The following is a 12,403-nucleotide window of genomic DNA, read 5'->3' as shown; positions in this document are numbered from 1 at the left end:
AAGCTCTTAATTTGATCCCTTATGTGCTTTCTGTTTACCAAGCAACTGAAATATTTTCGTTAAAACTTTGTGCATCAAGCAAAATGTTGATTTAAAAAGTACAATACATGATGTATTTATTGAATTGTCATGTTTTAAAAGCCAGTTTGTTTTGTTCTTGGTAAACCATCATGCTTAAATAAATCAGTATTTTCTCGGCTGATCATGCCCTGTATCTGCCCTATGTCTCTTTTTTTTCCCTGTTACCTTTTGCTGTCTCTAACTGGATGGGGCTGATGGGATCCACAAATCACTTCAGGAGCTGGATGAGGTATTGTTGTTCACATTGTATTTTTGCCATAATGCATCAAGTGTACATCGTTGAGCCAAAATGTTCCTTTCTTTATTCTGCCAGTTTATTAAATTTCATTATATAGGATGAAGTGTCTCTGTGTACAGTAGAAGAACAAGGCTGCATAGAGAAAACAATTTTGTGATACAATGTTACATTAACAGATACATGTATAACCTGGTCTGGCTTACTGTTTACTGGGGGTATAGTGACTGTACAATGAAGCTATTCGCTATTTTTTATGGTATGTGTAAATTGTGCAAACTTTATTGCTCAGGAAAGAAGGTCAGGGATGGAAAAATAAGCTTTCAGGAAATAATTCCTTTTAATATTAAAATTACACCCCTCTGTAACTGCTGTACATCAGTGTGCATCAGTCTGCAGTTGTGTAAACATCTGATTTGTTGCACCCGAGTTATTCAAATTATGACTATTACTTGGGATAAAGGGTTTCTTTTACTCTTTCCCCATCTCCGGCCCTCTGTGGAAAGCTGTGTATAAGCTGGATGGCACATTGTCTCCTTTACTTTCTGACAATCTCTGGAATTTTATGGAGAATTATCCACCCAATTTCCTGCAGGTTTCTTTGCCTCAGGCCATACAGCTGAAGTAGCAAGTATGTGTCGTAGGGAAGTGTGGATTGGTCACTGCCTTGGCCATTCATTTCCAGTAAATAATTTAACAATTTTAGTTGCATGTCAGTTTGCAAGGGAGTTTGTTCCTCGTAGCTGAGTGTCTGTCTAAACACAGCATTATTTGAGAACAATCACAGAATACTGTTTTTCTTTCTTGGAGATACAATAAACATTTTTATTTGGAGGTTTTCAAACTTGCCTGGCCCAATATAAACCACACTACACCACTGATTAGAGATCCCTTGGCTGTTAATCATTTTCTAATGTACCAACATGAGAATTACTTGAATTCTTACTGCAATACCGTATTTTCTCCTTGAAAATTTGCTACGAACTTAATTTAAGAGAAACTTTCCTCTTTCAGATCCTGTAGGAAGTGGGAGGATGTAGGCCATTAGCATGTAGGGACAAATCGGGAGATGTGGAGCTTGATCATACCTGCATCATGCACAGACTTTTGAGGTTAATTTTTATGGGAAGGCATACAGGCATTTTTTCCTGGTGCTCAAGGATTTGGATCTAATTTGAGTAAAATTAATTTGCTGTCTTTTCTTATCTTCTGCAGCTTGCTGATGATCGCATGGCACTGGTGTCAGGAATAAGTTTAGATCCCGAAGCAGCAATTGGAGTAACAAAACGCTTACCTCCCAAATGGGTTGATGGAGCAGATGAAGTAAGTTATGTGGCAAATCCAACACAGAGTTTGATTTCTTACGTAGGGTTGTATTAGCATTGTCAGTTACGTTCTTAATGCTGATAAAATAGTAGTTCTATGATAAAGTAGTATGAGAAGCAAGATTGAAATCAGGGTGTTTTCTAAACTGACACCCATGTTTAGAGGAAAATATCAGGCAAGCTATGAATGATTATCTTGAACCACGGAATGCAAATGGAGTAAGGGGAGATTAGGGCCAGAAATTCCAGAAAGCTGGGTGTGCATCAGCAGTGGAGCCCAGTATTAACCATACACTGGGACTGTTAGAATAAATATGCTGAGCATTTAGCCTTGAGACTGCAGGAAGTTTCTAAATTCCTTAGCAAAGCAAAGTGGTTCTCACTGAAGGACTTGGGGGTGGTGATTGACGAGAAACTCGACATGCGCCGGCAGTGTGCGCTTGCAGCCTAGAAACCAACCGTGTCCTGGGCTGCATCAAAAGAAGTGTGACCAGCAGGTCGAAGGAGGTGATCCTGCTCCTCTACTCTGCTCTTGTGAGACCTCACTTGGAGTATTGTGTACAGTTCTCGTGTTCTCAACATAAAAAGGACATGGAGCTGTTGGAGCAAGTCCAGAGGAGGGCCACGAGGAGGATAAGGGGGATGGAGCACCTCCCGTTTGAAGACAGGCTGAGAAAGTTGGGGCTGTTCAGTCTGGAGAAGAGAAGCTGCGTGGAGACCTCACAGCAGCCTTCCAGTATCTGAAGGGGGCCTATAAGGATGCGGGGGAGGGACTCTTCGTCAGGGACTGTAGTGGTAGGACAAGGGGGAATGGCTTTAAACTTAAACAGGGGGACTTTAGGTTAGATATAAGGAAGAAGTTCTTCACAGCGAGGATGGAGAGGCACTGGAATAGGTTGCCCAAGGAAGTTTTGAATGCTCCAACCCTGGCGGTGTTCAAGGCCAGGCTGGACAGAACCTTGGGTGACCTAGTTTAGTGTGTGGTGTCCCTGCTTATGGCAGAGGGGTTGGAACTAGATGATCTTAAGGTCCTTTCCAACCCTAACTATTCTATGATTCTATGATTTTGAAACTTAGAAGGAAGGATACAGAAAAATTAGCCCTTCCAGTAGACTTTTTGTTTGAACCCATTCAGGGGTTCTTTTATCATTACATAATGATAAAAATATTATTCCAATTTAATGAAGCATATTTGAAAACAGCAGTCTTGCCTTAAGATTAATAAAAGTAGGTTTTAAAGTAGCAAATTCATATATTCTCACAGTATGTGAGCGTATTCAGTTACTATTTAGTCAGTTTTTGATGTGTTTAAATTTTTTTAATGATCTGTGGTCTGCTTTTTATGTGATACAGATTTCTTTCAAGTATTTTTGTCTAGCATTTGTCAGAACCTTTTCCTGTGAAGTACTAGTCACATCACTTCATTGTTGTTTTTTCTGGTTTAGATTCAGTATGATATTGCCAGGGTTAAACAGAAGATGAAAGAATTAGCCAGTCTTCATGATAAGCATCTAAACAGACCAACACTGGATGACAGCAGCGAGGAAGAACGGGCAATAGAAATAACAACCCAAGAGATCACACAGGTACAGAGTGCTTTCAGTTCTGAACCTACTGCCTGACATACCTGCAATGCATCTTGATGAGGCAGTGGTTTCCTCTGAGTAAAGCATTTCTTTTATAATCAGTATGAGTGAGCCAGAATTCCTGGGCTCTGTGCTTAGTACTCTGCTCACTGTCTCAGTGAACTACTCAAAAGGTCACTTAACCTCCCCTTTGTTTTACTTACGTGTATGCTTCTTTACTTGGAATAGGATTGGGAGACTTAATCAAATCACCTTTACAGATATCAGAGAAATACATACATATGCAAATGTCTCTGGGCAGAAGTAGTTGTGTTACTCTACTACCCTGTTAGCTTTAGGTTGCCTGTTCTCTTATGTTCTGTGTTTCTATACCTTTTAAACATTGCACTGAGCAGTAGGAAAATTATTTTTAAAATCTAGAAATCAAAACATTCGTCTTCCATTTGGAACTTTTGCAGTGTGATACTTAAAGTGTCTGTTGCTGTATGTGTTTTACTAATGGAATTGTTTTCTTAGTTATTTCACAGATGTCAGAGAGCAGTCCAGGTCTTGCAGAGCAGGTCACGTAGTTGTACAGAACAAGAAGCGCGTGTTCTCAGGAATGTAGTGTCTTCCTTAGCACAGTCCCTTCAGGACCTATCTACCAACTTTAGGCATGCACAGTCTGACTATCTCAAACGTAAGCATAAGCAATACAGTAATACGTGGGCATCTTCTATGGAAACCACTAGCTAAGGTGTGCTGATTTTCTTGGTTGGGAAAACTGAAGGACAAAAGGGTTAAATGATGCACACAGGACTACCAGAAGTTTATTACAGTGGGGTTAGAATTTGGGAGGTTCTGGTTCACAGCCCATGTTCAAACTGCTTTATTCCACTTCTCTTTCATCTTGCTAAAGGAGAAACTTTATAGTTAAATATATCAAACCCAGTGTATTTCATCCATCCGCATTTTTATGCATAATTGCTTCTCAGATTGTGGTCTGCAAAGCTACTTCTGTTACACTGGTGGAGCAGCCATTGGTCATCAGACATGATACCTGCTGTTGATTGGTAGTCTGTGATAGATAAAGCTTCAAAAGGTAGTTAAAGATAAATTAAAATACTGTGTCCATAAACAGACTGGAAGTGGAATAACCTCTGTTAAAAAATCTCAAATTGTGTGCAATTCTATTTTCAACTAAGTAAGATTTAAATAATCTTGAAAGAAATCCACAAAAATTTGATCTTCCAATTTAATACTGATAAAGTATTTCTTCCTTCCGTGGTATAAATGACACAGGTGGAACTTAACATCACAGTTCAGACAAGAAATGTTCCTAAGAGAATGTGTTAGAAAATAGCCTTGAGTGATCACACTTGAAGGCTTTTAACTTAACTAATTTTTTTAACTTCATGAAAAGCAATGACTTAAGATCACTGATTTAATACTCTTATAAGTTGCGTTGAATTTGTTATGCTTTGTTAAATAGTGAGCCTGTGTGATAGTTAAAATTCAGATACTTCTGTTTGTCATTTATTAGCCAGATTTTTCTTTCTTGTGCTTTCTGTCTGGTGCTTCAGACCTTACTCTTGATTTCAGTGTGCAGAAATATTATGTTCAAACATAGTTTTTCTTTTACAGGCATGAAGAGTAGAGAAGAAAGATCCAAACACTTCTTCGACACCTCAGTCCCACTGATGGATGATGGGGAGGATGATACACTTTATGATAGAGTAAGTTAAGATGGTACAACAGAAGTTCAATATGAAGAAACTTTTTAATGTACCTTTAATCTTAGTATGAAAATATCAAAATGGTATGCCATGAGCACCAAGCTACATGGAAATTCTGTTTCTGCAGATTTCTGTGATGCATTTTCCTAATTAGTATTGCTGTTGTGATGGTGTTATCAGCCTCAGTGCTGCAGTGTGAGGGAACTCAGTTTAACTACTAGATTCTCCTTACCTGACTGACAGGGACTAGAAGGTCTGTAAATACAGTGCTGTCTTTTATCATACCACCTTTCTGAGCAGATGCAAGCGTAGTTGCTAGAAAAGTGTGTGATTCTGAGTTTGGATGGAAGGTGGCACTCTTTAAAGTGAACTTTAAAGTGTAACTGAAGGTTTGCAGTGTTACAAATTGTTGCAAATAATGGTGTAGTGATTTATTTCTGCACAGTTAAGTTGCTGTGTTGTAGAGGTGTACCAGACCCACTTTGTTGTAGAGTTTGGGGATTGCATTTTTAAGCAATGTTGGGATCTGCTCTATTGTGTCCTATCTAATAGTGCCGCAAAATACTCCTAAACTATAAATGCTTAATGTTTAACTGAAAACTTGCTGAAAAAGTCAAGGCAATTTTTCAGCTAATCTTGTATATAAGAGATTCTTCATGTGTTTCTAAATAAGACTTACGGGGGAAGGATAATGTTAAGTTGTGAGTGGCCTTGGAAGCTGAAAACAGTAAGGTGTCTATAGTTAATTAAAAAATAATCAGAATTGCTGCTGGCATAATGGGACTCTAAGATCAATCGGTAGATATTCTGTAACTACTAGACACTTGCAGGTATTGGTTCTGTACTCTAATAAAAACATTGTTTTAAGACAGATTGTATTTTTAAAAGTTGCTCGTGTGTTTGGACAGGAGGCAAGATCTGTATTTTCTCTGCTCAAGCTGTCTGAGTTCTTTTAGTGACCCTGAAACTCTGTCTTCAAAATACAACATTTTTTTTTTTTCTTAGAGACGTGTCTGTTAAGGATATTCCAAAAGGACTGTTGTGTTACAAAATCTTACAATCCTTATAACGATTTCTAGTGTTTCCATGCTATTAATGTTAGTTCAACATATAAATCTTCTATTTCAACAGGGTTTTACAGACGACCAGCTAGCACTGGTGGAGCAAAACACATTAATGGTGGAAGAGCGGGAACGAGAAATCCGTCAGATTGTACAGTCAATCTCCGATCTCAATGAAATATTTAGGGACTTGGGAGCAATGATAGTAGAACAGGTACATTGACAACACAGTGTTAGTAAGAAATAGGAGACTTCTTGTAGTGTTAAGGCTTCCGGACTCTTCCTGTTGTAACATCCTGTTTTCATGTGCTTCTTGCTTTTCTTAATTTACCTCTTCAGGCTTAGATTTCCTCTGCTTGAAATCTGCCAGAAGATGAGTTAATGAAAATAAATACATACATAAAAATCCAACTGGTTATAAGCTGTTAGGCTAAAAAAATAGAATGCAAAAGTTCTGTTGGGTATTTCTTGCACCTAAAGTAAGGTGATTATTAAGGGATGAGATGCGTGACAGAGCTGCCAGTTACGCATTGAGCAAGGAAGTTGTTTAGTGAAGTCCCAGCTAGTTCTTCCATAAAAGTTCATAGTTTACATGTGAGCTGTGAGCGTTGTTAATGACTCTGCTGCTCATAATAATAAATGCTTTATGAAGTTCATTTAGGTTCAGTTTGGTGCTCATTCTCTTCATTTTATTCAGGGAACAGTTCTAGATAGAATTGACTACAATGTTGAACAGTCATGTATGAAAACTGAAGAGGGTCTAAAACAACTACATAAGGTAAGCTGATGGAATACTTAAGCTGCCTTGCATATCTAATAATCTTTTATAATTTAATAGCCATAAAGTTATTCAGTCATTTTTCAACTGGACATCAGCCCTTTCAGAAATGGTTGCTGTGCAGTATAAAATGTCCGGCTGTACTGTAGTAGGAGCTTTCTGTGTAACTTCTGTTAATGTTGTGCTTGATGCCAAGTGTTAATTTCTGAAATAACTTTCTGGGCATCCAAGCAACGTGCTTTGATGTTTGTATTGCTGCCCTGGATGGTTGTATTTGAAATTCCTTCTCTGTTTGGAGAGCCCAGCACTTGTGAAATAAGACTGGTTATTGATATATAGATTTCAGTGAGCTCATATATCCTCCTTTGAAAACATTACCTCAATAATGTGAGCAGCAAGAGTATTTTTTAATATTTTCTCTTACCATCTGTCACATGTCAGAAGTTAGGGCTGGCCTTACGCTTTTAATGTGAAGTTTTAACTATGAACATCTGCAAAGTTTGTATTGAGAGCAGAACAGAGAGTTTTGTGATTGTTTTGGTTTGTTGGCTTTTTTGGTTTGATTTTAAACTGAATTCTGACTTGTCAGCTCAGTTCAGTCCTTCCTTTGCTGGACACTGAGTGAGAGATTTATGCAAAAGCTTCTTAAGTAAAACATTCTGTTTTAGAAACATGGACATATTACTACACACTCAACTTCTTTGTATTATCATAGACTTTTAATATATGGAGAGCCAAAAAGTACCATTTGAGGAAAAGTGGAATACATTGGTTATAAGTTTATTCTTATTATGGGTAAAAGTAAACTGGAGAACACTAAAATAAGGCATTGACCATTGGTGAACAAGGCTTAAAGTAATTGCAAGCAATTTGCACAAACTGAACTGGAAATAAATGAATCAGTTGGAATCAATTCTGTTTCTAGTTAATGGTAGTTAATGAATCATCAGCAAGCCCCTGAGTGGACTGCTGACTAGAGTATGAATTTCTGATGCAATATGTACCTGTTTTCAGTACAGCATAGCAATTTCTTCACCTACCATGGAAGACACACACAGGTCTGAATAGTAATAGCAAACACAGATAGCTTGCTGTTTCTAATACTGTAGGTAGCTTTATTCTGATTTAGCATCGCTAATGCCATTTCTCTTTTCTGATTTAATTGGCATAATTATTACAAACTACCGAGACAGCAGTTTCACAGAAATTGCAGTAACTCGCTGCAGAAGGCTGGTGGTAATAAATCACTAGTTACCAATTCCTGCTTCACATGAAAATAGGAATCAGTTGTGATACTTTGTCAGGCTTTGATGCTTGAAGCCTAATTAAGTAAATAATCACAGGGGTTGAATGTTACATAGTTTCAGGTCCAAACCTCTTTAGCAAATCTGATAATAAATAGTTACTTTCTAGGGACTATAAAGGAGAAGAATTAATATCTTTTTTTCCCTTTAGATTTTGAAGGTTTATTAATTTAAAAAGAATTAAATGCAAGTTTTGTTTTGTTTAGCTTCTATTAGCAGACTTTCATTTGGCTTTTGGAGAGTTTTCTCCACGTTGCCTCCTTTTAATTCCCCTGAGAAAAAGAGGAAAGGGATGAGAAAATGTGGTTAGAAGAAAGAAGGAATGAAGCAGAGAACCAAATCAAAAAGAAAGCTTTCAGTTTTAATTGAAATTAAATGAAAATGCACAGCTGAATCAGGTACAACAAAAATGCCTGTTAAAAAATGAAGTTTTGTTGTGAATTTTAATGTCCTTCAAATATACAGGAATCTTAGAAAAAAGAGTTAAAACACCTTTCCAGCTTTTACTCTTCAGACTTTCACATACCCAGTTGCCTGATCTTGTTTCCATGGTCTTCATAGCCAAGTGTTCTTCCAAGTGAAGTATTGTCCTTCTGTGTAGCTCATGTGTCCTGTGGAGGCACAGGGTCCTCTCTAGTACTGCTGACAAGAAATCACAGTAAGGTTGCTTAACCAACATGAGGATGCATTCTTCGTTACAGAGTCTGCTCTTTGATACAGATAAATGTGACTTCAGTGTATACTTACCTTCACTGGAGCCTGCAGTGCAGACCAGAGTTATTTTGTGAGAGTTGCTTGCAATAGACATTGTAAGAAATGTCAGGTTGCCAAAGAACAGTTCTGAGATACATGAGCTTTCCTTACAGGCTCTTGTTTAGTGTACTTAGTAGCTTTGCAGAAATCTAGGTATTAACTCTTTCTTTTATGTTTCTACAGGCAGAGCAATATCAAAAGAAGAATCGAAAGATGCTTGTTATTTTAATTTTGTTTGTTATAGTAATTGTCCTTATTGTTGTTCTTATTGGTGTCAAGTCACACTAGGTTTCATTTCATTTTCTCATTTTTGGAGTTTATGTGAACTTTCTTCCCCAATGTGAATGGATGGACCTGCACTCCAGAAAGCTGCCTTTGAATGTATAAGCCCTTGTGGTGCAAAGTCTGTGCAATGTTTTGTAGAATTCTTTAAAGTACAAGTTTGGTGGTCTGTGAGGTGCTTGTAAGGATTATATGGAGAATGTCAGGAAATTTGGTGCTCCCACACAAATAATCTGGCGCTTTATGCAGAGCTATTTGGAAATCCAGTACTTAAAAATAATTACAAAATTGAAGTTTACCAGTGAGTACAGTAATTAGTGTGTTACTGTGAACAAAAATGTGTTGTCTGCTGTATTCTTATGTCACAATTGTTACAGGCTTCAAATTTAAACCATATTACTGAGTCAGGGGACTAGATAACAAAAATTGATCTATATGAAAAATATGTTAAGGCACAAAAATGTTTGACTTAATCTCCTTTCTTCCAGACTCGAAAACTCCAAAGAACTGCATAGACAGCTAAAAAAGAAAGCTTTTAGCTACCAGAGTGTAAACCAGCCCCTGTGATCTTAATTTAGATACTGCACCATTACTAAGAATCAGAGTAGTACTTGATCTTGTAAATAACAAGATCTAATCACTGGTGTACTTTAACACATTTAGTTAATTAAAAAATTTTCTGAGCTTGAGTAATCATGGGAAGGTTTTTCCTCACCAGAATGATCATATATATTTTTTCACGTACCTTTTTTTTACTTTGAAGTACAGACATTACATTAAAGCAGTGGTGAAGTTAAACCTAAAAAATGGAGTAGAAAACTGGAAAGAGAATCTCTACCTGACCCACTTTAGTGGGTATCAGACTCGAGCTGTATAAGCTGTTTATTTTACAAGTGCATCTGTCCTGTGTGTTACGGGTTTTGTATAAGAACTGACTTTGCTACATATTATATTGCATCCATTTTTCCTGACGGAAGATTTTCTTTCACATGTCTGCCCAAAAGAGGACATGTTTATGGTCTTTGGCTGACCATGAGAGATGTCATGCAAGTGACATGTTACTAGGCCTTCAGTAGAGAATTTGGGGTTTATTTCACTAATTTTTTCCAGTGGAAAACTTTACTGTAGGCCATAAAAGAGAAATTAGGGCCATATCAAAGTAATAGAACACTCCTGATTTAATTCAGGCCTGAAGTGGTGTGCAATTGTAGAGGCCTTGTCTTAATATTTTTAATATGGCTTTTCTGTAGGGATTTTTTTGTTTTCCCCAAAGGGGCTGTAACTTCTTTCATTTTCGGACTGCTAGAGTGCTCCCCATCAACTTGCAGAGATGCTCTGCTCAAAGCCCCTGAAATGCAGTTTTATAGTACTATAATATAAATGTTGCATATGTTGCTTGCCCTGAGTTTATTAAGGAGGACTTAAGATAAGGCTTTAAACTGATGGTGCAGGAATGAACCTGAAAGTGAAGACTACAAAGATGTGAAAGCCTTGGCTTCTCATGAAAAGCTTTGTACCACTCTTGTTACCTCTAGACAAAGGGGATGTTGGACTTCCTAAACTGCTAGTTCAAACCCTTGATTAAATTCTTAAGTTAGTAAAAGAAAGAATGATGCTTGTAGTTGGGTGTGCAGCTCCCCTGTTCTGGTAATGGATCTTTTCAATGATCACGAGTAAAACTACTGTTTCCCTTGTGTGCTGTATACATCAGTTGGTGTGAAGCAGCATATTGCTATAATTTAATATACTGTATTTGCAACTTTCTCCCTAACATGAGATCGTGTTATTTATTTCTGTCTTGACTGGTGCTTTTGACATTTTATCATGGCTAATGAATTCAAAGAAGTAATAAAACACTTCCAGCCTAATTGAGCAATTTCTCATTTTTTAAAAAGGTATAGACTGAAAGATATTTGTGTGATGTTAATGCATCTCTGTATGTTCTTTATAACTAAATGAAAGTGGCAGTGACAAAATATCTTTGGGGGAAAAAAAATCATTTTCTGTAGCCCAGTGTAACTTGCATTGTTAAAGATGCATGATTTATGCCCATGGCATCTTAACGCCACGGAAGTAACTGGCTACATATTTTCTATCCAAATTCTGTAAAAGGAAATGCATTTTTAATATGCATCAGACGAGGTTAAACTCGGTTGTAAATTGTCCTTTGTAGCTTGAGCTGGGATTTATTGAAGCTGATTATATTGAGCGGAAAAAAAATCAAACTCCAACAGGCTTCTAAATCATTGCAGGTTGCTCGCTTATGAGTCAGTCTAAATGACTGTCAGCAGCTCAATCAAACCCTTATGCTGTGCTTTGTGTATGTCCACATGGTGTGCTGCAGCAGGGGCACTGTCTGTGCCACTGGGCCACCAAAGCCCAGAAAGCTGCCGCAAGTGAGGAGCGGCGGGGCTGTACTGGTGGCTGCTGCCTTCTCAGCTGTCACTGGAGCTGCCTGAACCTACTGACTTGCGCTGCCGTCCCCCTCGGAACCATCTCCGTGCGCTGCTGCAGGGAAAGCTGGGGCTCTCTGTTCTGCAGACTGTGGCCTCTTCACCGTTACTGGATTCTTCTTAGACTGTATTTAACCTCTGATTCCTTACAAAGGAACGGCACAGCATTGGTAGAGCATCTGCCAAGAATCTGTGGCTTCTCACCTGGTGGGAATGACCTATAAAGCTGTTGGCTTGAGCACAATTTCTCCTCTCGTTCTGTATTTTTTCTTTTGGTTTTTTGGTTTTTTTGGGGTTTTTTTTTGTTTGTTTTTTGTTTTTTTTTTGTTTTTTTGTTTTTTTGTTTTTTTGGTGTATGATATTTAAGTTCATGAGAAAAAAAAATCAGCTTTTTCCATTGTTAACCCTTTGTAACTTCACACTTCCAAGATGTAGACTTTCCATCCTAAAATGGTATTATGAAAGACAAATACAGACTTTCATAGAGTGGTTTGGGTTGGAAGGGACCTTAACGCTTATCCACTTGGAAAGGACCTTAAAGCTCATCCAGTTACACCCCCCTGCCACGGGCAGGGACACCTTCCCCCAGACCAGGCTGCTCAAAGCCCTGTCCAGCCTGAGATAGCTGGGTTAATACCCGGACCTTTCCGTCTCCGTATGGTTCGATGCCTGCAGTAATGAGCGCCTTGCTCAGCAGCGTTACTGGGGGTTTTACCATTTTCTTCTGTAACCCCCGATCTACCCGTGCGCTCTCCGAAACCCGGGTCAAACACGAAGACCCGGCAGGAAACCTTCTTCCAGGGCAGAGCTCCCAGCGCGGTGCGGGGAAG

The 12,403-nt window shown here is 38.3% G+C and overlaps 1 protein-coding gene across 1 annotated transcript; it reads left to right on the top strand.

Moving 5' to 3' along the window:
- Nucleotides 1-303: 303 nt before the first annotated feature.
- STX16 (syntaxin 16) lies at nt 304-9,752 on the top strand. Its single transcript, XM_010013536.1, has 8 exons — nt 304-310; nt 1,532-1,639; nt 3,087-3,227; nt 3,744-3,906; nt 4,851-4,942; nt 6,074-6,217; nt 6,701-6,781; nt 9,022-9,752. The coding sequence occupies exons 2-8, from the start codon at nt 1,547-1,549 to the stop codon at nt 9,124-9,126; spliced, it is 819 nt and encodes a 272-aa protein (XP_010011838.1). The 5' UTR covers nt 304-310; nt 1,532-1,546; the 3' UTR covers nt 9,127-9,752.
- Nucleotides 9,753-12,403: the final 2,651 nt, after the last annotated feature.

The sequence above is a fragment of the Nestor notabilis genome, unplaced genomic scaffold (assembly GCF_000696875.1).
Source record: "Nestor notabilis isolate BGI_N333 unplaced genomic scaffold, ASM69687v1 scaffold27884, whole genome shotgun sequence".
Classification (NCBI taxonomy): domain Eukaryota; kingdom Metazoa; phylum Chordata; class Aves; order Psittaciformes; family Psittacidae; genus Nestor; species Nestor notabilis.
Note: the sequence above shows the minus strand (reverse complement) of the source record. Positions and strands in the feature narration are given on the sequence as shown.